Source organism: Tetrao urogallus (assembly GCF_951394365.1).
Source record: "Tetrao urogallus genome assembly, chromosome: 5".
Taxonomy (NCBI): Eukaryota; Metazoa; Chordata; class Aves; order Galliformes; family Phasianidae; genus Tetrao; species Tetrao urogallus.
This window is the reverse complement of record NC_136818.1, coordinates 1358443-1384198: the sequence shown is the minus strand read 5'-3', so window position 1 is coordinate 1384198 and position 25756 is coordinate 1358443. Positions and strand designations below refer to the sequence as shown.

Here is a 25756-nt window from a genome sequence, read left to right as displayed (position 1 = left end):
GAGATGGAAGAGGTACTGACACTGCCCCTCTGGGCCTTGTTGCACACTGTTACCCCTCAGAAGGTGTGCTTGAAACAAAACGTACGGCAAGTTATGCATTAAATATGCAGAACTAGCTACAGTTTTGAATCATGTACGCTGCTGCACAGCCACCATACCACGCATTCTCCTGGAGAACACAGCATGCTGTCTGCAACTGAAGCACAAAGGAGATGACTGCTGCTCTCAGCTCAGCCACTGGCTGTGTGACTTTCAGCAAGTTAGATTGCCTCAGCTGCTCACTCACAAAATCTGGACAGCAATGATTACTATTTCTAATAAGACCTCTGGAGTCTAAACACGCCATGTGGCATCCAGTAGTTGGAACAGTACAAGAATACAAAGATAATGGAAATGTTCAGTGAGTAATCTTGTGCTGCTCATTGCATTCTGCACGTGCATTTGCTTGTCTACTCCATGCTGAAAGGTTTACAAACGTTTGTCTGTCTGTAAATTGTGAGAGATTTAGCTACAAATGTGCCGCAGGGACTAAAATTAGACTGTAAACTGGAGGTAAAGGTTCACATAGCTAAATAACAGCTGCAAACTGGGGATTTCTGGATGCAAAGACAGAAGACCAAAGCCCAGGTTGCAATCAGGACCTGCAAACAGCGCTATGAACAAATGCCCCAATCAGCAAAATCATTCTGAAAACAAGGCAGCTGAAAAAAGCCAGCAGGTAAAATAGTCATGCAATGACCGTATGAAGGTTCAATTAAAAATACTCTGTTTGAAGCGTCTCATCACTGCTATTCTTCAGGAGGATCCACTCCCTAAGAGGGAAGAGTAGTTTTTCAAAGGGTCGGAGGACTGAGCACAGCAGCAGAGACTGAAACTAAATGTGAATTTTGTAGAAGAGGATGTGAGAAGCGAGGCTGTGGTTTCACGTCTTCAATGGCTTCAGTGAATGTTAGCATCACAAAGTCAAATCCTTTAGAAATAATACTTGTAAAACAACGGGAGCAGCACTGTGATAAAAGATCAAAGCAAGCATTAAATACAGTGGATATAACACAAATTGTAGAAGCGATCTATCAAAGGAGATTTCAAGACTGATATTTACCAAAAAAGCCAAGTCCTTCCTTAAGAGAAGGGAATTAATCTTGCCACAAGAATATTGGAAACAGCAGCAACAAAACCCCATCATTCTTAACTTCATAGAAGATGCAGTATGACACTGCATCCCCCGTAGGATTCCCTAGAATTGCCCTGTTGGACTCATATCTCAGAGTGAATTCAGCCACACTTTGCTTGGTTTCAAGGAGGCAGAGCAGCTGTGCTTGCAGAACTAAGTAACCAATTTCATTCTGCTAGGCAAAGGCAAATGCAGGCTCACTGGTGTGAACAACAGCTGTAAACCCAGCACTTGGACTACCTGGAACACTGAAGAAACAGACACACAAGTCATCGTTACCCCACGGACTGCTGTAGCAGCTGCTTCAATATTACCCTGCACCGTGGGCAGCTGAAGCTCACTGAAGGTATGGTGGGCAGAAAGGCAGATGGGATGAAGGGAGCAAGCACAGGGCAGCTTCAGCCATGGTTTGACACGGCTCTCCTCAACCACAGTTAGGGTTTCCTCTTCTACTACGACGTGAGTCGTGGTCTTGCACAGTAAGTTGGATTGCTTTCCAGCCAGGCGTTTTCCTGCTTTGAATCACCAGCTCATACCAGCACAGGGGCCTCCATCACCAGGGTGGGAGCTGCACAAACTGCAGTGTTGCCAGAAAAGAGATCGCTGAATGGGGCCCTGAAGGAAACTTTTAGAAACGACTGCCTGGAGAAAAGCATTCAAACGAAAGGGCAAGGAAACCTATTGCTAACGTGGGAACCGGGAGGCCAGTGAGCAAAGCTGACCAAGAGGGTTAAAGAGAAAAGGAAAGGAAGGAGGCTGTGATGTGCACACAACTCGCTGAAATGTGGAGCCTGAAGGAGAGTGCTGCTTCTGATCTGTAGTCAGCTCAAACCATTACACTGACCATAATTACAATACCAATACTTGTGCTTCTCAAGCATTACCACTGCCTTGGTGTTGCCTCATGCACCATTGGATGTGCAGAAGCACACACAAAAAAAGCAGCCCTTACATGAAACCAACGCATGAGAAAAAGCAACCATTTACCTTTCATGACCCATCACTGATGGCAGTCACAGCAGATTCTGGGGGTCGGCTCCCATTGTCTCTCATGGTTTTTCAAGCATTCAGTAATTAACTCGCAGCCAGCCGTCCCTCCTCACTTATCATTTTGTTGCTGATGACTCAGTACCTTTCCTTCACAATTGCTCTTTCTCAAGGTTATTTCCAGATCTACAGCTCGACATAACCAGAGTGTGATGTCTGCATCTGCTGATTTCACTTTTGAGTTTGAATGCTGTGTTCTCTAGCAATAACTTTAACACAAGCCGGTGTCTGTTCTCTGACCCAGCTCCAGTCTTCTTCCCTCATCAGCTCTAACTTTCTCCAATTCTCATTAAAATATTTGGGAAAGAGGAGGCTTTTCAATATCTGGAACTTATTGCATTTTTAGATAGCTTTTTTTACCTTACAAACCCAGTGTAGGCACTGGCCAACTAAGCCCTTCTCAGCTCTCTGTTTTGCATTGCTTTGCTTTGCTTTGCTTTGCTTTGCGAGTCTCCTTTTACACATAACTTGATCCCAGGTAAATTATTTCATCTTTCATTTCCAGCAGTTGAGCAGAAATTGCCAATTGCATAAATTCACATTCCATTGTATCATTTATATCCGATTCCCTTCCCCCCAGCCTCCCCCAGCCACTGCTATATTCAGGAAAATCCATATTCTTTGCTCACACTTTTTCTCTAATCCCAGCGTTCATTGGATCATAAAAGTGAGTTGAAGCATGCAGCACCTTGACCTCAACACATTATTCACAACTTATGGTGACTCCTTTCAGATTTATACCTCTGGAAGCTTGGCAGCACCAGGCCTGTGACTCATATCCCACCTGTGAGAGAAGCCCTCCCTTCCCCTGTTTCTGTAATCACCACAATTTGTTTTAGGCAGTAAATATCTGATACAACAGTTTGTAATTCTCCCCCTGCCAGTAAGCTTGCACCCACCAGGTTGCCATATGTGTTGCACGTACAGCTCTGCTTTGGCACATTCTCATTTTGATCCTACAAACTTCTCCCTTGAGAACTGACTCAGTGGAAGAACAGCTCTGCTGCTCACCCCTGGCAGCTGTGGATCTCAGAAGGCAAAGAGCCTGGGCTCTAGGAGCTGACACTGCAACCATCAACAGTACTGTGTTAGAACCTTTTCCTTTGGCCTCTTCTGCCGTGGCCCTCTCTGCTTTCTACAAATACTCCACAGCCCGTGCTCACCATCACTGCCAAACATCACCTTATGTCAGACACTGATGGTGCTTTCCCAAGCTGCATTTTAGAACTGCAGACACCACCTCAGCTCAGAGAACTGATGACTCTGAACTTCCCTTGACATCACCTTCTGCCCCAAGAAGCCCTGGCAGTGCAGGGAGGTTGGTACAGAGCTCAGCACACGATATCTCCACTTGCAGCAGGGGCCGTGCCCTTTCAATCTTATTTTTGCAGTCAAGCACAAGGTTAAGCTTTTGGTGGTGCTTGCTCTTGCAGCACTGTGTCTTAATTCAGACTTGAGAGAGATGACACAGAGTTACTTTAGGCTCAGCTTTGTTCTCTTGCTTTGGAGGAATGCTCTGCACATGAAGACCTTCACAAGCAACAGCAAAGCAAATCAGATTGCGGAATTCAGTAACAGTTAAAATAATACTTGGCAAATCCTTAATGATTCTGTTAATTCTATGAAATACTCCATATAAAAGCCTCATAGAAAAGCAGAGGGTTTATGCAACACCTGGCATATCAACAACTGCTCCATGACAGCTCTTGGAAACACACACTCTGTTTCAACACAACTCAGCGAGAAAGAACTGTACGGAAAAGCAGATTTTGCTGCTGAACCTCAAGCAGAAACAAAAAAAGCAACTGCATTTCGTGGTGGGCAGTGGATTGGTGTTTCTCAGTTCAGTTCCTGCCATTGTGACACAGGGTTCTGATGGCTTGGGCCACCTGGGGGGCACCTTCCCTTCAGTGCATCACCCACCAGTTAAGACACAGCCCAAGCCTTGCTGGTGCCAGCCGAGCACAGTGTGTGGCTGCTGCTGCCAAACCTTCTGGAAATGGAAGCTAAAGGCACCCGGCGGGGCAAAGCAATGAATGAGGCCTTGATGAGAGATGTGATGCCATATAAACTTCTATTGGAGTCTTATTTTAAAATACACCGACCCTGGCTTTACAATGTGTGATTGGAAGGTATAAACGCAGCATGAGCCAAAAGAAGGTAGAGGGGAAATTAGACAGACATATAAAAGGAAACTGGTGATATTTGGAGCCTCGCAGGGCACAGACACATGCAGTGCACGGGATGGTGAGCTTTGTCAGCATTTCCTTCTGCCTATAAAAAAAGGGTGAATATTACGGTGTGATTCAGGAGCGGGGCACTGCGGCTCACACACGCGGCCGCGGCTCTGCAGAATATCTCCCTCTGCTCAACATTCAGCGCAGCAAAAGTCTGTCCTTAACCAAACGGCGGTCACCCACATCCAGCCGAGAGCAAAACGAGCAACAAGGAGCCTCCTTCATCAGGAATTCTCTCAGATACGGCGGCGGCCGTTAGCGGCGTGAGGAACAAGACTCCAGCCCCGCGTTCCCGTACACCGGCCGCTCCGGGCAGGGCTGCGCGATTCGGGCTCCCAGCACCGCGCCTGCGGGCTTCTGCGCTGCTGCTGCGCGGTTCCTTCTCGGGGGGAGCGGCGCGGCCGCTGGGGCCGCATGCACGTGTGGGACGCGCGGAGCTGAGCCCAGCGCCCCGGGGCGGGCAGCGATGCTCCGAGAGCCAAACCCCCGCGGGCGGGGCTCCTTTAACGGCCGCTTACCTCAGCCGGGCGGGACGACCCTCGGCCGGGCGCCGTTGCGCTGCCGGCGGCCCCGGTAAACGCGGCTCCCGATCTCGGTGCTCCCGACGGCCTCCGATAAACCCGTTTTTACTTGGGGGTGTAACGCGACGGCGCTGCGCGCTCCTCGTGGTGCCGGTAAGGCGGGCGCTTCCATAGCGATCCGCTGCTGTATGAGGGCTGCGTGAGGAGCTGCTGGGTTTCACTCAGGCGTCTGGGGCACGGCTTTGCTGGCAGCGAAGGAGAAGGATGTTTACCCAGTCAAAGTGGCAATTTCAGTTTATTGGAAAGCAGAGCGTTTATCTGAAGAAGCGCGGGGCTGCGATTGCTCATCCCGGCACTTACGACTCACCTACAGACTTGGCTGCTGTCAGCGTGTCGATGTGGAGCCGAGGCGCTGCAGCAAAACGTTTCCATCCGAAGAACTCGAGGATTTAAATGAAACGTTTGTATGAATCTGTAGGAAGTCCCTGCTCAGGTCAGTGGAAGAGAACCCGCGTCCTCAACAGCGGGAGCGCTGCGTCCTCCCATCTGCGCTGCGGACATCGGATCTGGCTCTGGATTCTCAGCAGGGTTTCCCTACGCTGCAGACCTGCTCCTTCTCTCCTCGCCGTTCATTGGTGTGTCCTTAACTCCATCTCCTTGGTGCTCTCCCAGCTGTTGGCTGCCCCATCCGAATGTGTGCCACAGCAGTCTGCCACGGGAGAGGGGAGAGAAATCCACCTGCAAAAGGTGAGGAAAGTGTCAGTGTTGGGCTCTAGGAAGCCTCAGACGTTTCCATCCTGTCTCTTACCCCTCCCTTCTTCTTCATTTCTTTCTTCATCTCTGCTCCCCAAAGAAACAGATCTTGTTCTGCGTTTGTTCTGTTTGCTTAGAGGTGACAGAGCTAAAAGGCAGATGGGACGAAGGGTGGTTAACAGGCTGGGGTGACACCCATGTGAGGTGGCTGGTTGGTTTCAGCAGCGTCAGAAACCCCGGGTAGGCAGCAGCAGTGGGCAGACAGCAGGCTGGGCATGCAGGCAGCCTGAGCTGTGTGCCCTGGGCTACACCAGCACCTCTGCAGGCTGCCTGGCTGGCAGGAGCACATTGGGGAGCTCATGCTGCAAAAGAGGTGCAGGACTTCAGGGCTGTTACAGCTGCTGGAATGCAGCAAGTGAAAAAGGCATCTTGGGGAGAAATAGCATGTGTTCTCCCTTGAGAAGAAAATGAAGAGGCTTGAGAATTGCTGCTTCTGTATACTGATTGTTCAAACGTCCTTGGTACGGCGTGTCCTTTCTGCTTCAGCTTCTGCTAAATTTTAGCTGTCACAAGGAGTTGAAGAAGTTTACTTTAAAATTGCAAGTGTGCAGTGCAGGAGGTCCAAAAGCAGAAATGAATGAGAAAAACCTTTGTCCTTTGCATGGGGGGGTAGTGAGGGTCTATTCTGGTTCTCTTTTGCAGCAAGGTTTTTGGTTCTGGGCTTGCAGAGCATCTTTGAGAGGGAAAGGAGGAAGTATGCCTCTCCTTGCAGCACCATGTCCAAGTGTCTGTGACTCTAAGCTGTGTGCCAGTCGGCAGGGAGAGCCAGTGTAACATCCAGCTGCTGCTTAGGATTGCATCTGGTGCCACAGCTCAGCAGTGTTAGCAAGGAGAGTTAATTAATCAATCAGAAAGGACTGATGAAGGAAGGATTTTGAATTTTCTGAAGTTCTGAAATGATTTCTTTCCCACTTTTTAGGAACTGGTAAATGGTGATCGTTTCTGTGTTGGGAGCAAAATGCAATTTGCATGGATTGTACCTGCCACAATTTGTTTGTTGATGTCCATCACAGCAGGTAAGATTTCGTTTTTATGTATAAAGCAATTAGCACTTAAAAGAAGCACTGGGTAATTAGTGTTTTCATTCAGACACACCAGTAAACATCTTTCTTATTAGAGAGAGCAAAATCTGAAGCTCAGTTAGGTTTACTTTCCTTAAGAGCCCGTTGGTGCACTGCTACCATTGAGTGTCTTCCCATTCTTCATGGCAACATTCATTAAAGAGCAGTGAAAAAAGCAGTTTAGATGAGTAGATTTTGCCCTGGGGGCTTTTTGGTGTGATCACTGGGAGTTAGGCTTTGGTTTCTGATCTCCATTTAAACCAATCAGTGAAGACTGGACAGCAATACATTGTGAGTTACAACTCAGAGACAAGAATCCTTATCCTTACGTGATAAACTTGGCACGACTGTCTTCCCAGAGGTAGCATGTTTTATGAGATAAGCAATATATCCATTTGAAAGGTTTGCTTTCCCGTTCTGTTGCAGAAGCATGCAGTAAAGGAAATGCGTCTGCCAGCAAACTTCCCCACGGTGTTGCAGAAATATGTGAAAAAGGAAACATGATCGCTAACACTGCTGCTCACGTCCAGCCTGGAACCAACATTACCCTCTCATGCCAGCTAAAGCAACTGAAATACAGCGAGCAGTGCAAGATTGCTCTTTTCTTTAACAGTTCTGAACTGACTAGCAATTATGGCACTTCAGTAAGCAACACATTTCCAGTCAATACGTATGGCAAACACATGTTTACCTGCAAAATAGATTGTGAATACAAGAAAAAACTCATTTGTGGAATTGATATAGAGTCTGGAAGTAAGGAGAGTTTCACTGTTCCTTGTTCTTTCGGGTGTTCTGGGGTGCCTCTGAAGCAGAGGTTAGGAGCTCAGAGGGGTGGCCTCTCCTAGAGAAGGTGCTGTGTTGTATTGCTTTGGTATCTGAAATGCTGCTGGCTGGAACCATGCAACACAACAGAGCCTTTCTCACCCTGAGTCCCAGCCCCCCATGGGGATGTGGGCATCTGGAGGGCTCTGTGTGATGTCTGTCTCGCTGCACTCGCTGTCTCTCACCTCTGACAAACCTCCCCTGCTGCTTTATATGTAGTGGCAACACTTGCATGTCAGCAGCTTGCTGCTCTCAACGTTTTAAAGGAAGAGACTGATCAGAATATCTGCTTAAGATCCTCCAGATCAGCCAAGAAATGTGTCGTGTATCCAGGATGGGACGGATGGCAACCTTACCTGCACCTGGGACAAAGGAAGGTTTACACACATGAACACTACGTACGTGATACAGTAAGTAACACGGGAAGTGGGTTCTTTAAAGCCTGTAATCACATCTTAGAGGGTCTTTATGTTAGTTTTAGGTTGTTTGTTACAGGTTTACCCTTTATCAACTCACACAAGAGCTGCTTTCTGAATACAAGGCTGCCATGATCACCAAAGACCTTTTCTGGTTACAGCTGTACGCTGCACAGCAGTAGTTTAGTTACTTCTGGGTTAAGCACACTAAGAGAATACGCCAATTCATGGCTCCTTCATTGTAAAAGGAAGTTTAATAGTAGAAGTAGCCTTAAATTGGCTGCTGTTTGCCCATCGTGGATCTTCTCTACATAGAGATGTTGTGATTAGCAATGCCAGCACCAGGAAACCTCAGTCCTGAGCCTCTCACTGTGTCTCACAGTTCAGCTAAGGAGATGGAGAGAGAACTTTCCCAAACTGTGTTATTTTTGCTTCCTCTTAAGGAACCAACAGTGCTGTAGCTCTCTCTGGTTTTGCTGAGCTTTCCCTGAAATAGACTGCAGGCCTCTGCAGCAAGCCTTGAGCAAGGAACAGACGGATTTATCTGCCACAGCGTACGAAAGGGTATTAACCAAGGGCTTTCCTTCTGTTCTAGGCTATCAGATGGGACTGACACCTCGTGCTTTTCAGAAGAAAGTCTGAGTAACAAGTTTGGCTGGCTGGTTCTGAGTACAAAGTTGAATTTTGAATCTACTTACAGACTTGTGGTTGTCGCCTCCAACAAGCTAGGAAGTGCTTTTTCTCAGCCACTTAAGTTCATGCTAATAGATGTAGGTAAGTGCCTTGCTTACCTTCTTTCAGTCAGCACTGGCTGTTTAGAGAAAGTGCAAACCGAGCACTCTGTCTTTGCTGTTCAAACCTGTCAGAGGAGGTATCCATCCATCCATCCACCCACCCACCCACCCACCCATCCATCTCAATCACCCGTTCTATTTACCTAGCCCTCCTTTACTTGCTGTGATGCACATCTGAGTGCTGCTTCTTTGTTTCTGTTTTTGCTGCCAGTGAAACCACATCCTCCAAACTTTTTAGTGGAATTTGAAAATTCTGCAACAAATTGCACCTTGTTCTGGCACAGTGAAGTCCGAGGGCAGCACTGCAGAGTGAGATACCGTCCAGTTAGCAGTTCCACCTGGAACATGGTAATCCTCTTCTGAAGAATAAATTGAACTATGATCCTTGGATGCTCCTTTAATATTGTTATTTCTCTCTCAGGTCTGCTCTGTAGCATCTTAATTAAGAAAAACTATTGCCCGCTCCTCTAAGCCTCTATTGCTGGTCTGATACTGCAGGTATCAGATAAGATACCTGATAAGATAACTGATAATGAAGGTGCAACACTTAGCATGAAAAAAAGAAGCACAAAACAACCTGCCATATATCAAGTATAAAGCACAACAAATCAGAGCTTATTTTGGCACACCACTACTAAAACGTGGTCATTTCTGCTCATTGTAGCTCAAGGCTTTGGGTGCACATTTTCCAAATGCTTGTGTCTTCTTTAATGCTGGTTGGAATCCTTAGTTTGTATTTTAAGAGCTAAAATGAAGGAACTGCTTGAAGTTGAGTAAAATGCATGAACATAGAACTCCTTATTAACTCCTATAATAACATATAGGAGTTAATATAAACTCCTGTTTCCCTGTGAGCTTAATGTTACATGTCCTTTATCTTCACTGAAGGTTGAAAATTCGGAGAGTGAAAAATGCAGCCTTCACGGTCTGGAGCCTCATACAGAGTATGAATTTCAAGTGAGCTGTAAAATTCATCCTGAGAGGGGACTGTGGAGTAACTGGAGTGCATTCCAATCCCAGACTCCAGAAGCAGGTAATATGATTTGTTATACCAAGCCTATGTAGCTAATGAATCCTAGAATGGCCTGGGTTGCAAAGGAGCACAACGCTCATCAGTTCCAAGCCCTGCTGTGTGCAGGTCACCAACCAGCAGCCCAGGCTGCCCAGAGCCACATCCAGCCTGGCCTTGGATGCCTGCAGGGATGGGGCATCCACAGCCTCCTTGGGCAGCCTGTGAACAGTGCCTCACCACCCTCTGGGGGAACTCAGAACACTGTTTGCTTTTGGCTCCTGGCTAGAATCTGTAAATCGAGAAACAAAGCCAGCAGGGAAGTAAACTTCTATAACAGAACAGGTCTTTTTCGTGAACAGAAAACAATCAGTTCACGTTTCTGATGAAGCAGGAATTTCAGGAGGTCATTGAGAAGTTCTGAAGGATGTATTCTTTCCACCTGATTGAAGGTTGGAGGAATTTTCTGTGCCTTGCACAGGGGGTTTGCAGCCTGTCACTCTACTGCACATCTGGAAAAGCCAGAGAAATCTGTGCTGCTTAACTGGGAAAAGGAAAACGTTTCGTATTGGTTTCTATCAAAGCATTTGCAGAATTACTGCAGCAATCCCACACAAAAGGCAGCACGGCTGGCAGGGACACTCAGTCACTGAGGAACATCACGTTTGGGACACACACCGGGTTCTTGAGCCTGCTGGACACTTTGCTGAGGAGCTGGGCCCAGAAAACTGCTTCTTCTGGTTCAGTTCAGTTACAGGTTGTGACAAAATGGTTTAAATCTGCTGATTCATCTTTTCCTGAGTAAAGAAAATGTTTTGTTTAGAGAATTGCCAGCTAGCTCTCTCCTCTAAACAGTGCAGTCACTGGAGATCTCTGCAGCCTTAATGGGTGAGGAGTTGGCATTTCACAGTGCTACCCCATCACAAATGAGAACATGAGAGCACAGCATTTCTGCTTGGTGGGACTGCACAGCAGAGTCCAGGGGATGCAGCACAGACACGAGCTCAGTTCTCCTCTTTTACACCAATTCTAACACCAGAAGCCTTCGGTCAGATGCAGGTCCTCATCTGCACACCCAACTCCTGCATGTTCTTATGGAAGAAGAAAGCTTCTCAAGAATCTCAGCACAGATGCGTTGCCTTCTTTGGCATCCCCTCCTTTCATCTCGTGGTTGGCTTTCATTGCTCTTTTCTTGTGAATTACTACAAGCTCTCCAGGCTCCTCCATCTATTACTCATGCTGTTTACCACTTCTGCCAGCAACAGTTTCTGTAAGAAGCATTGATTGATGCAAAAGGTGCGAACTTCTTCCCTCCCCCACCTTCCTCTCAACAGTTTTCTTAACCTTTTCAATGCACTCAGCGTTGCTATGGTGTCTGTGGTCATCACCCCTCTTTCCCCAGCCAGTGCTGCAGAATAAGACTCTCCTCAACGGCTCAGGGAATGTTTCTGATGAGGGAGGTGAGGCTGCAGATGATGAGCAAAACGTACATAATTCTTTCTCTTCTTCAAAATAGCTGAAGTTTTCACACTCCTTTGGCCTTCAGCGAATTCAAGACTGCACCTTTTACACTTAGAAGCTGGTTTTTTTCCCCATGTTTTCCAGGCCATAAAACTTGCTTTCTGCAAACACTTCAGTGACGTGAGCTTTTCTTTTCCACCTGATTTCTGTGGTTCATGTGTGAAAAGAGCCTTAAAATCTGGGCTGCTGTTCAACGGATACAATCTGTTTGTTTTCTTCCCTCCTGCTTTGAACTTGCCCCCTGCTCACACTGAGTGCATTCTGCTTGCATTTCTTCTGTGCATCCCATGGTTTCATAGAATCATAGAATCGAGGCTGGAAACGACCTGCGAGATCAAGGTTTGTTTTCTGTTGTTTTCTTTCTTTTTTTCTATTTCCACTCACTATTATAAGCAGGGCAAATAGTTCTTAACATTGCTGGCACTGAGGATTTTTTCTGTCTTTAAGAAATAGCAGACAGCCTCAGCCCCAGTCTAAATAGGGCTGTGCATCAGTTGCCTGCTGTTAGGTTATTAGAAACACTTCTTTGATTTTGATGAGTTGATTGTGCTCAAGGACCTCGAGGAGCCAAGCTTTGTCACACTGCCTTTCTTCGTATCTCTTTATCCAACTCTGAATTGTTGGAGCACGTTGTTTATTAGCTTTTGCAGTCAAAAACAGTAGGGTTCAGTGAGTATCATTTTAAACATCGAGGGATTTCAGGAAGCATCTTCCTTGCACCTTCATTCACCTCAACTTTTGTGCAAAGATGAGAGCTAATACTGTCCCTTTGATTTATAGGCTTTCTTGGAAGTCAGTGGTTCCTGAGTGCAGAATAAAGGCTCAGGCAGACCAGAACCCCTCTTACTGAGATGGTTTCTTCTTTGTGACTACGGCCATTGGGCAGTCAGCACTGCAGCTGAACTCCAGCTGTAATAGCAAATATAAGCTCAAAATACAAAACGATGCTTTTAGGACTACAGCACTTGCATGATTTCTGAGGTTCCAAATCACAGCATCACAGAATTGTAGGGGTTGGAAAGGACCTCCAGAGATCATTGAGTCCAACCCCCTGCCAAAGCAGTTCCCTACACCAGGTTGCACAGGTCGGCATTTTGTGGACTATTTGATGTCTTGTTTGCTTTGAAACACCGTCATTAATTCTGTTTCTTTTCTTTCCCAACCAGTGCCTACTGGGCTCTTAGATGTCTGGTACAAAAAGCAGGATATAGACTCTCAAATGCAGAACATTTCTCTTTTTTGGAAGGTAAGTTAAGGGAAACTTGGCATATGCAGAAATAATGAGCAGCTTTGGAGGGGGAACCATATGTAATGTGTTTGCAGGAAAGGACTTGAACCAGGGCACAGCAGTGCTTTGTCCAGAGCTATGTAATTACTCAGAATAACTCTACTACCCAAGACCTTCCTCATTTTCTACCTTATTGTACACAGTCAGAACACAAATCATTGGAGGAAAGGGGGATGCTGTGCCCCATGTGATCAGTAGGCAGCTTCACATGCGTGCCTTCGACTATGAACTCCTTTTAGAGGAGCTTCTGCTCTGAGATGAAGAGCAGGGTGATGAAGAACGGGGGAGATAGAGGAGCTGAGTCATTCTAACTGGCTCTCCCTTAAGGTAACCAAATTCTGTACAGCTTTTAAAAGGCTGGATATAGCCTGGGTAATTTCAGCTGCTCTGTCCACATTGGTGCTTTGCCCACGGTCAGCTGAATCCCTTGTTATACTGCAGAAGCAGACAGAAAACATGTCTCTGTACAGGTGTGAAGCAGGAGATGGGCACACACAGAATAGTTGGCCAATGATACAGCTGTAGATCTGAAACTGGACAAGCTCAGAGCAAGTGTTTCCATACAGAAAGGGCAGAGCTTTCAGAAAGCTGGTGAATGAGGCCCTATAAGAAAGTGACTTTTTCCTTATCATAAAACCATAGAATGGATTGGGTTGGAAGGGACCCCAAGGATCATCAAGTTCCAGCCCCCGCCCCCATGCAGGGCCACCAACCTCCACATTTCACAGCAGCCCAGGCTGCCCAGGGCCCCATCCAACCTGGCCTTGAACACCTCCAGGGATGGACGGGGCATCACAGCCTCTCTGGGCAGCTGTTCCAGCACCTCACCGCTCTCATAGCAAACAACTTCCTGACATCCAACCTACATCTTCCCTCCTACAACTTCAAACCATTTCCCCATATCCAACCTAAATCTCCCCTCTTTAAGTTTGGAACCATTTCCCCTTGTCCTATCAGCACTGACCCTGCTGCAGTGAAAATAAGTTCGTTTTTAGGCAGCAAGGAGCTGAAAAGCTTCACTAGACTGGAATTACACAGGAAAAATCAGAAATAAGAAATAGATACGCAACCTCTAGAAGGAATCTCAGCTAAAATGTATGGTCTTGTCACTACCATTAGGGAATTAATTCACTTCAGTTACAATTTTGCTTTAAAACAAACAAAACCAGCAATCAAATATGAAGACATCTGACACTACATAGAAGAAGGTAATAGATTTAATGAGGGAGAGACTGCAAGGGTCCTTCTTTCTGAGAGCTGCAGCTGGTAGCAGGGAACTCCATTTAGCAGCTGAACACTACAAAATGGGAAACATCTTTGTGCAAGCACCAAGGTGTTGGAAAGCCATGTTTCTTTCCACTTTTAAGAGAGGAGAAAGTAAAAACCAATTGTTTGTTACCAAAGAACATTAGCTGGTATTTGCTATTGTCCAGCAAGTGATGCTGTCGCTGTAAGGAATTTCTTTACTATGATGGGAACAAAAAGGGATGAATAAAATACCTTCAAGTGAAAGCTCCTCTCTTAAGGTGGGTAGCTTGAGCATTCGAACTAGGGAGGATCTTTGAAGCCACCATCTGCCACGAGCCTGTATATTAAAGGGCTGATAGGGGCAGACTGATGGTAGCACAGAGCTGGTAGCAAGTCTGGTGATCTTTCTGACTTTTTAATGATGATCACCAGCTCCTAGGAGGCACTGAAACCTTACTTTGGACTTAATCTTTCCTGGAAAGGAAAAAAAAGCATGTTGATTCATTCATGCCAGGAAATAACAAGTGTCCCAACCGCCTTCACGGCAGGTTCTGAAATGAGGCTTTGCCTCGTTCATCGCCTCACGTGGAAAAGGCTCTGCAGTTGTTGCTCGTTGGGAATCTCACAATGAATGGGCAGAAAAAAAACCATCCGCAGGCAGATGTGTGTGTGCTCCTCCTTGCTCAGGAGGGTCTGTAAGTGTAACAGAAATCTCTCTTCTGAGAGAAGGTCTGGTTCTAAGCAGATGGAGGATTTGCTTCCCGGTGGCCAAATCAGCTGAACGATCCACTCACTGTCAGTGGCTGAAGAGAAGCCTTTTGTTTTCCTGCACTTAATCCCCCCATGTGGAATGCTGATATTGCAGCTATGTGACACATGTTCGTCCTGCAGAGAGGCAGCAAACCTGGAACAGCTGGCTGGCTGAGCACAGGAAGCCAAACCAGAGCCTCCTTCCCTGAGCAGGTTTAAAACATCAGTCTGGTACCATCAGAATTTTCTGCAGGACAATCCATGTAATCCATACAATTCCAGGCTTTTCCTTTGACTAAAAATGTACCAAGCACATCTTCTTTGCAGGCTTTGCAGAAGTCGGAGGCTAGAGGAAAAATCCTGCGTTACACAGTGACCTTTGAAGCACTAAGCCATGGGGAGCCCAAAGCAACAGAAACAAATGTGACCACACAAACCAGTTACACCAAAGCTGCTCCAAAGATGGACTACAAGATAACAGTCACTGCTGATAACTCGAGGGGAAGCTCACCTCCTGCATCCATCCTGACCAACCTGAGCATCCAAGGTAAAGCCTTCCACTGTTCTCAGCCACTGGAAATCACCTCAGCTCTGCTTTGCACTGCTCACAGCTACGTGCCACAGAAGCATTCAGATTCTGCCACTTGGTGCTCCTTCGTGTTGATCTGCACACATCTCCAGGGATCCGCAGTGACCGCAGTTCAGATCCACTCACAAATGTGGTCAAGGACTGCAGTGTGGTTTCCTGATGAGCCAAGTTGCCCTGGATCAGCACTGCCATAACTTTAACCCCTCCTGCTGTCAGTGCAAGCCACCCAGGCACCTCACACAGCAGACATCTAACTATGAAAAAAAAAGAAGAGTAATGGCTTCTTTTCATTTGTTTTGTGTGAGGGGAGGCAGAACTGAAGGGAGCGTGATGGCAAGGGGTGAAATGTGGTAAAAACCAGGTATCAAACTTACCACGTCACCTTAAGGCTGAGGCAAATCTGTGCTGACGGTGTGGTTTCTGTTTGGCTGTTCTCTCTCCCATGACAGATTTACCCTCCCCTCGGAACGTCTCTGCTGTGGCGATGGGAAATAACAGCATCTTGGTCAGCTGGAAACCTCCCATTAAATCCACTGCATCCGTCAATGGGTATGTTGTGGAATGGATAAACACCCACAGGAAGAGCAGCCTGGAGCCTCATCCAAGCTGGATAAGACTTGTTGCATCCAACCTGTCTATAGTGATACCAGGTGAGCAGCACAGAGAAGCAGGATATTGTTGATGTACTATTTTAACTGTGAAAGCCTTTTAAGGAACAAGTCAGACTCTAATTGTTACTAATTCAGCATAAGAGACTGTCATGTTTAAAGCCTTTTACATGGGAGGAAAAAAACGAGTGGTTTGGCAGTCCCTCAAATGAGATCTGCCTGGTAAGTGGAATGCCTCAGAAAAAAATAAATAAAACCAGTCCTTCTGAAATGCAGTAAGACAAAGATCAGAGATTTAAGAAGAGAATCATAGAACGGCTTGGGTTGGAAGGGACCTCAAGGATCAAGAGCATTCCCATCTCCTAGTTTTTCATAGAATCCTAGAATGGCCTGGGTTGCAAAGGAGCACAACGCTCATCGGTTCCAACCCCCTGCTGTGTGCAAGTTGCCAACCAGCAGCCCAGGCTGCCCAGAGCCACATCCAGCCTGGCCTTGGATGCCTCCCATTGTTGGTCACTGACCCAAACGGAACTACAGCAGCAATATTCTTTATCCTAGATGGCTTCAAAGTTACAATTAGAGTGCTGCTGCTATTCCAGTTAGTCCTTCCTATGTTGTGTTGGTGCTGTGCCTCCCAGGATTTTAAATCCCTGCTCTCAAGCAAGCAGGAAAAAAATAACACATTCATGCCATTACTTTGTACCCTGCTTTAAGAAAGGGAAACATTAATTACTGTCGCTCTTCCATAACCCTCGTTAAGGCCTGGGGATAGATCTGAGCAGGTGAATATTTTAGCCCTAACTGTGAATATTTTAATGGGATAATTATTTCTGTTTCTCCATGTAGAGCACATAGAAGATAACGTGTGCTATCACATTAGTGTGTTTGCGCTGTATCAGGACAGAGCTGGGCAAGCCAAATCAGCGAGGGGATACTCGAGAGAAAAAGGTAATGCAGTAATTCTCTTTCACATCGTTTAAAGCCAGCTTAAACTGCTCAGCATTAAAAGTTGCACGTTATGTTATGTTTTGTAGCACCATCAGCTGGGCCACAAGTGTCCACAAAGCCACAGATAAACGGCGTCTTGGTTTGGTGGGAAGAAATCCCTTCCCACCAGCAGATGGGCTGCATCACACAGTACAATATATACCTGCAAAAAAAGAACAGTAACGTGGATCCTTACGTCTACGGTAGGAACCTGGTGAAAACAACGTGACGTGCAAGTGCTGTTTATTGAGGGGAGAGGGGTGGTGAAGAAAGAGGCTGCAGGAAGGAGCCCCAGGCAGCTCACCTGGCAGCAAGATCCAGTTCTCTGCTACAGCTGCTCACGAACAAGGCTGCATTTTCATACTCATACATTAAGGTAGACAATTCTCAGCTATTCTGAATGAAAAAAAATTCTCCCCCACTTTTTTTTTCTTTTTGTTATTTTCATAAGTCAGAGCGCTGTAATTATCAGCAGGGTGCGAATAACAGACTTGCTAAGAGCTGTATTCAACAAACATCAGCACGGTGAGACACACAGCAGGTAACAGGCACTGCCTTCCTGCACTTGGATGCCCTCCCTGTGCACAGCCTTTTTCTCCACGTGTGTAACTCCCATGCTTCCCTCCAGGACAAGGAATGCTTTTTCTTCTCTTATTCAGGAGTTGCACAGCAGCTTTTAATGGATGTTTTGTAGTTCCACCATGCAAACCTCATTTTAGATTTAGACACTGATTTACCAAACTACAATAGTCCAAGGACAGGGCAGCCAGTGCTGTGCAGCATCTGTTCTACTGTGTGCAGTGGGACAGGTCTCAGAACAGCCCCAATGGCCTGAGCTCTCCTACAGCCCCTCCTATAGCCCTTCCAAGGACTCAGTGACATAGACAAGGAGGTTACTTACAGCAATAGAGAACTTCTGCACGTTCCGCCTTCTGGAAACACAATTCTTAGAGCTAAATGCAGTAAGAATACATGCTAGGATTTTTATTTGCTTTTCCCTTTTTCTCTTTCAGCCATTTGTAACACGACATCCCAGCATTCGTTTTACATCACAGACCTACAGCGTGGGGAGTGTTATGTCCTGTGGATGACAGCACTGACAGATGCTGGAGAAAGCCCCTGGGGAAACAGCGAGCTGGTCTGCTTGGAAAGTAAGGAGCCTGCTGGGGGAGAGGGACCAACAGAGTCCTGCGTGTGGTCCCTGCTTCTGCACTGCCCAGGGGCTGCAAAAACAAATCTGTGCCCTGTGTCAGTGGGAGGTTCAGTTCTAGAAGGTCAGCAATCACGTATTTTGGATTAGGCACTGCCTACCTCAACAGTTGTAGACATTCTAACGTTATAAAGTACTGTTGTGCTCAAATGTCAGCGCTTCATTCAGTTCCCTGATTTAAAACCTCAAACTTCTGCTATTCTTTACAAGCTCAAGCTATGAGTGCTGTCCAGATTGAACTAGAATAAACTTTTCCTCATTAAAACAAGGTTAAAATGTCCGTTCCTTGTTCCAGGTGCGGTGGACTGGATTATTGTGCTCACCTGCAGCTTCTTCATACTCTCAGCCTGCATTTGCTCCCTGCGCCCTGCAAGAAAACTGTGAGTGGATCGATGCATTGCATTCCAGTAACATGTGGGAGTTTTGCTAGAGGGCATATTAACGAGCTCTTGGGACATCTTGGGGAACAGAGAGGATTGTTTTGAACAAAGGTTTTGGATAATGAGAGTGGTAACAACACCACACTGTGTGAGATAGCTATAGATAGCTATAGTTCACATCATGAGCTTGTAACAGAAATCTTAAGGCCAGCTTCCACTGAACCCAAGCTGGTACAAACCTTGGTCACTTCCTGAGAAGGAAGTCAGAGCCTGTGACAAAAAGCCCTTTTTTCTTTAAAGCAACATAAACACGTCCTCAACCCGATTTTCCAGGGCTGAGTTCATGGCCGTGCTGAGCACGCTCTGCTGTTAGTCATGCGCACCTAATGAGGGCTGGCTGCAGGACGATGCTGTGCTGCACTGGTTTTTGCTAAGTCAGTACTTGCTCAGTGTTACCTCACTGCTGGCTTTGCACCTGGAAATATTAGCATCTGGAACAGCCAAAACCAAACACGCTGGAGACTACAGACCAGTGGGCAACAATATGTGCTCGTAAGTGGAGTCCTGGCCAGAAGCATTTGAAAAAGTGGAAACTCGACGCTGCGCAGTCTCCAATCAGCCAAAATTGCTGCGTCCTCAGAAACTTGGGCAGGCTCTGCCAGTCCCACCCAGCCCGAGTTTCTGCTATTCTGTAGTAACGCAGACTCATTACGCAGAATCTTCAGTAATTGTGCTCACAAACAGCACATTCCAGCTCAGCAGAACTCGCAGGTATTGGCATTTGTGCTTTTAACTTCACTTGTTCCACCCGCAGATTACTCTTGCTCTTTTCTGCCGCTGTTCCTCAGTGGTACAACAAAGCCATTCCAGATCCAGCTAACGCTACATGGGCTAAGAACGACAAGTCTAGGAAGGTAAATCAGACCTTTTTTTTTTTTTTTCCTTCTAACCCCATCATCTTCAGCAGAAAAAGCAGTCAGAGCTATGCAAATCAGTCGCCTCTTAACAGAGCAAGTCCTGCACTTTCTGGCACGGAAGCAGCTCCGTTCTGTATTGTGTTACACGTACTGTGCATCACACACAGACTGCAGAACTGTGCAGGGCTATTTGCTGCTTAGCAGTGGTGGAGATGCCTGCATTTCGGGGCTGGGTGGGAGGGCACAAGGCACCGAGTGCAGGATTAATGAGCGCTGCCGTACGCGTGTCCCCCCAGCAGGGTGAGCTGAGCGTGCCTTCCAGTCTGCTCTTATACAACACCAGCAGCTTTGAAGAGCCTGAAACAACAGAAGTAGAGGAAAGCTTTGTGCAGACAGACTGCCAGGTTTTCCAGGACAGGCTCATCTTCAGCAGCAGCAGCAATCATGACTGGCAACTGAAAAGCAGCTTTGAGAAGCAGGAGTCGGAGTACAGGCCTCTACCCAGCACCACAGATGGAGACGGTTACGAGCATCAGCTTCCCAACTTGTACAAGAAGATGGTGCTGGAATTGACAGAGCAAACACAACCCGTTTCTGAGTACATTGCTACTACAGTTACTGACAGAGCTACAGCCTACCTGCCCTCAGCCATCTCACCACTGGTCACAGACACTACTGAAGAAGACCCTGAACTTGAATATAATCCCATCTCTATCTTCCCAACAACTTTTTTGCCACCAGAATTTTCCTACGGAGGGAAACTGAATTTGGATACGGTGAGACTGAACTGCAGCTCTTTCACAAGGTAGGCTGTCAGGGTGGCACATCAGCCTGGCCCGGATGTTTGCACTTTAGCCAAGTACTGCAGTGTGTTTCGTTGCAGCTAGGACAGCAACTTGCACGTCACACCTTCAGGTAACACAACCCAACTCACAAACCTTTCCAGGTTCTAAGTCATGCCTTACTTTACAGTGCAGCAGCTCTTCACCCAGAGCACGCTCAAGGTAGAATTAAAGACAAAAATCTAAATTGCTGGGGCTGTCAGCAGGCTTCTCAAGATTAATTGCTCAGGCTGCCTGCAGAGAGCCAGAGCTGCCACAGGTTCCTGCCCCCCTGCCTGAACACAAGGCTGGTTTGAACTCCACCAGACAAGCTAAAAATCATCCAAAATATTGCTCGTCCAGGAACAGCAAGGATGTATTTCAGTAAGGTCAGACCTCAGCAGCTGACCAGGTCATGGTTGCGCTGCGCTCCAGCTGCACACAGCAGGTCAGAAATGCGACATCTGAGCATCTTTTGCCAAGCCGACATGCTCAGTACCCAGCAGACAGCATTCCTCACTACTGCCTTCCTACAGACACACCTTTCAGCTCCACTGACAATGGTGCTACAGCCCCACAGGGGCACTGAAGGATCCCTAACGCGATTGAACTTTTCAGCCCTGCTGCAAAACCAGTCAGAGCAAACCTGCCTTCAGGGCTCAGCGCAGAAGGGATCCTCACCAGAAATAAAGAAGCAGGCACCATGTGCACACAGTAAGTCTGATGGGCTGCTGAGAATTTTAATGATTTATTGAAGTATTCTAATTACAGGCTTGAAGTATGTGTTACACATTTAATGACTTTGTTTACTACGTGCGTATATTATTTATAAATAGAATGTTGGAAACCTGAAATTTGGTGGTTGTTGTTTTCTATGGTCAAGCTCAAGTGCTAGGCTGCAGGCAGACACAGAATAAAGCACCTTTAATGACAAAGCTGGAGGTTTGTGGCTGGAGAAGGTCGTCCAGATTTGAGCTCATCTGGAGCAGAACGCTTTGCCTCCTCCCATAAGGATCCAGGTGGCTGCTCCCACCCACAGCTGGCTGGCTGAACAAGCTGTTAAGCAGTGGCATAGACTCAGGACAAAAGCCTTGCATGACACTCGGTGCACCTGTACTAACAGAGCCATGAGGAGATGACCCTTAGCTGCAAGCATCACCTTCCTAAACTGCAACACAAACATACCTCCATCTCGAGGCTGCTGCTTCGAGACCACATCCTTTCCCACTGCATTTCACTTGAAATAAAAAAGTAAACCGAAGCATTAGGGAGAGCTCTACTTGCTGTTTTCTACAAGGAGTCCACAAACTCCTGTGATCCAAATCCAAACATTCGGCACGACACCACTGTGATTTTTTAACACCTGAACGCACTGCCTTCTAACTTGGTGCCAAAACACAAAGGCTTATTAACACCACTACGTTATGGCGTTCTCTGCCTGTGTACTGCAGCAGTAGCTCTGCAGCAGGGCATCCACAAAGAGGCAGTGCATGTGCCCAGCACCTGCATCGTGCCAGAGAACAAGCACTGCATCACAGTGCTGCCCTGGAAAGTGGCTTGATGGTAAGAAACTGAGGAGTAAGGAAACGCTGAACAAAATTCCTGCTCAGAGCTTCCCAAAGCAAAGTGCTTGGGAGAGCCCAAGAAGTAACACCGCAGGTACTAGCAACAGGACAAGCTGCACCAGCACGCTGCCCTCCAGCACCTTGTGCTGCTTCAGGGCTCCTCTATAGCACTGAGACCGGTTTTGAAGTGCTCCTGGCAGTGTTCGCCTGGTCTGCCTGTGCTCAGTGTGTGCTGCTGCTTGCTGCTGCCTCTCAGCACCGCTCCGGCACCCAGCACTGTGCTCACCTGCAGCAGGATGCCTTTGCAGACACGGCAAGGGATTGCTCTCACTATGGGCCATTCTTCCCATCAATGACCTCAGCAGTCCTCTGTGGATGGGAATACTTACCTTTGCTGTCCAACCATGTGACACGGGCTCACCACGCTCATGGCAGGCGCTGTGCATTGAAAAAGTGATTTCCAGAGGTAGCAACAGATGCTCACAGCCAGGCCTCTTGTCCAGGAGCAGCACGCACACATCTCTGTCAGGACAGCCCCCCAAGTCTGCCCCACCGCAGCACCAACACAAGGCGCTCCCACAATTTCCATAGGGGTGCCAGAACAGGATTTGTTGATGTGCAGATTTGCAAATCAGATACAAGGAAGCTTCACAGCAGCTCCTGCAGTGCAGCCCATGTCACAGAATTACCAGAGGGTCAGCTCTGAGCTGTATTTCAGAATGGTGTTTCCTCTTTGGTACTTGCTCATAGCTCACTGCCGCCTCCCTGCTGGCCAGGAGCTCTGGGCTCAGCTGCTCACGGCCACTCACACAGCACAGCAGAGGGAAGATGCATTTCCATAGGAAAAATGGCTTTCAGCAGCGGCCCAGAAGCAATCTGCAGATCAGCTGCCTCCACTTGGCATCTTCATCCCAAACCAGCAAACGTACACTGCCATCCATCACTAAACAAAACGGCTGCACGCAGGCAGCAATGGCCACCCCATCCAGCCCTGCACTGCTGCCACCCCCCAGCAGGCTGCAGCCCGTGTCACACACCCTCATCACCGAGCCGGACCTTCAGCCGCTGCTTTTTCAGAGAATAGAAGCAATGCTTCTACTTGCTCTCCAAGCAAGGCAGCAGGAATCTATTTCCTCACCTCTAACTCAGTGCTGTGGCTCAGAGCCAAGACCAAGCAGCCTGCTCAGCAGGATCTACAGATCCCTTCTCACACTGTTATGCTGAACTCCTGCCCACAGAACGGAGCAGCCTCATCTCACGCGTATCTGTCCACAGCTGAGCACCAGCACTGCCCAGCTCCACTCCTGCAGCGTGCCCAGCATCACCAGCTCACAGGGCCACAGCCCAACAGCCACCAGAGCAGACATCGCAGGTACCAGCCGTACCACCACCCAGCAGGAGGCAGCTTTATCAGCAAAAGCTTAGCAGAAAGGGAGAACAGCTTTGGTGCTCCACATCCTCCTCGTTCTTCGCTATCAGGTATTTCACCTGTGAAGATAACAAGCAAGGTGGGCAAGGAAACCACACACAGAAAGGCCTCCACCAAGGCAACAAAGCACAGCTGCCCAGCTCTGCACAATGCTGCTCACCTGGGAAGCACGCAGAGTTTTATCTTTTTGTTTGCACGTTACCAACTCCACAATCACGCTTCTGGGGTCCAGCAGCTCGTTCCAAGTCCTGATCCCCAGCCTGGTGCCCACATATCTCCCACCTGGGAAGGCTGCCTGTGTGCCAACCAGGAGCACGCTGCTAGTCCTTGGGTCACACCTCCTCAGCACCAGAGCAGCACTGCCACACTTTCCATATTCCATCGGCAGCAACCCTTGCAAACACACTCGGGTGCCCATCACAGCAGACTGCTATCTCCAGACAGTTGCACAAAAGCACAACAGATAACCAGAACCAAAAGAAGCTGTTTTTAAAAGCCACTATTTTATCACTCACCTCTTCTGCACCCTCAGACACAGCCAGCTGATTCTCATTTATCAATCACAAATTGAACACCAGGATTCATTTTCTTCCTTCTTAAAGTAGATAACTCGACATGGGGCTCCCTGGGAAGACCTGGTCCAGTTGGAGACAAGCATTTACCAGCAGCAGGGACTGAGCCTGAGCTGCCCCCCCTGCAGCCTCCTCAGGTGAGGCCACACACCATCAGCTTTCCCCATCAGCTTCAAGCTCCCCAGCAAAGCAGCACGATGGGCTTTTGCAGCCCCAAACGCGATACGCCGAATGTCCTAGGGCACTCAGCCCCAGCTTGAGTGTATGGAAGGCCTAGCAGAGCAGAGCACGGGCTCACGAAACAAAGGCAACAAGGTCCTCACGAGGACAGTAGAAAAGAAGCAGGTTAGCAAATGCTGCAAGTGTCAGCTTCAGGCATACGTCCTGCATTTATTAAAACAAGAGGTGAAGCTACGCAAACCAATCTCAACGGGCAAAACCGTTACAGTTAAAGAGTGGTCTCAGCTCTTCCCACTGCAGACACCACCGTATATTCGCACATTCTGATGTTTCATTTTCCTCCAAAATTGCCCGTTCCCACACAGCTAGCACTTGCATTTATTGATCAGTCTCCCTTCCTCCCAGCATCGATCCATAAGATGAACTTTCATGCTCAAACCTCGCCATCGTTACATTCACAAGCCAATTTGCACCACGTGCTTTTCTCCCTCTCCAGCTTTTTCTGCTGGCCACCTGTTGAGAAACTGCTCAGATTTCAACAGGTGTAGTCCTCTGGATTTGGTGTGACAGCAAAAGTGGCAAGCAAGAGGATAGAAGTCAGATATTAGCCACTACAGAGCAAGCTCACTCATCAGAAATGAGCTGCTCAACTCAGAGGGAGATGTTTTCCCAAAGCAAAGTCTGATCCCAGCAATGGAAGTGGCACCATCACCATAGGAAGATCTGGACCACCTGGGGCAGAACCTAGATGAGACACTAATCTCAGTGGTTTCATCTCCACGGGTTCTCATGACATTTTTAAAAGAGCATGAAAATAAACCTTTATTTCAGTTAACACCCACCAATATTAAAGATATATGTTCACAGTTTTAGTTCTTGACACGAATGGACTGAAAGAGGCAAATTTACATCTATCAGAACAGCAGACAGACCAATGTTAAGTACAAGCTGTCTCGAGCACCGCACGTGACGTGCTGTTCCAGGAGCTGCTCTATTCTCTAAAGCAGAAGGGAAAGCTTCCGGCCAGCCTGGCCCCAAATGACCAACTGGGCAGCCCAGAAGGCATCTGGAAAAAAGCAGAGTGACAACTGAAACAGCAGATACACAGTCTGGAGATGGGGAAGGCTTATGTTACAGAGAAAGCTTTTCTGTAAGCGTTTCTGCACGTCAAGGCAATTAGTTGTATTACTCAAGGCGTCCCAAAACTGAAACTGCAGCACATTCTACCAACTCACAGCGGGAGACGGAAGAGAAACACTCAGTGCTGGAAGGATTGCAGCCCCTGCACCGAGCACCTGCCTGCCTGCTCAGTCGGGGGAAACGAACCAAGAGCCATCGCCATCCACCAGCTGAAAACTCGCCTCCTCCTCCCAGCCTGGTGCTTCCAAGTGGCAGGTGAGAACACTAGCAAGTCTGATCTGATGGTATTAACAGTGGTTTACAACAAACACATCTGTAGAAAATAGTTCAGGGGAATCAAGCCAGCCAACGCCACAGTTAAGGAGTTCGGGGTTACATAGTCAAAGGTCTCCCATTCTTTTTGCCTGTCCTGTACAGCTTTTAAAAAAATAGGGCATTACCATTTGTTTTCTATCTACCTAGTTAAGAAACTACAAATGTTTTAAGCTGTCCAAAGTGTAAAACATTAAATAAAATGAGAATCCTGCTTCTAGTCTCCTACTAAATGCTGCAGATAAAAACCCTACGAAACCCTCCTTATTCGTCATTCTCTGAACTGCTTTTGGGTACTGAACTGGTGAGGTCCCCTTCGGCAGGGGTTAAATTAAACCTACAAGT

General features: G+C 47.4%; 1 protein-coding gene across 1 annotated transcript; it reads left to right on the top strand.

The window, feature by feature from the left end:
- Positions 1-6750: 6750 nt before the first annotated feature.
- IL12RB2 (interleukin 12 receptor subunit beta 2) lies at positions 6751-20201 on the top strand (the record flags this gene model as incomplete). Its single annotated transcript, XM_079535272.1, has 15 exons — positions 6751-6808; positions 7280-7606; positions 7971-8085; positions 8687-8865; positions 9097-9233; positions 9774-9918; positions 12582-12661; positions 15029-15248; positions 15740-15940; positions 16745-16846; positions 16933-17088; positions 17899-18036; positions 18391-18475; positions 19290-19389; positions 19692-20201. The coding sequence occupies 15 exons, from the start codon at positions 6751-6753 to the stop codon at positions 20199-20201; spliced, it is 2553 nt and encodes an 850-aa protein (XP_079391398.1).
- Between the last annotated feature and the right edge of the window lie 5555 nt (positions 20202-25756).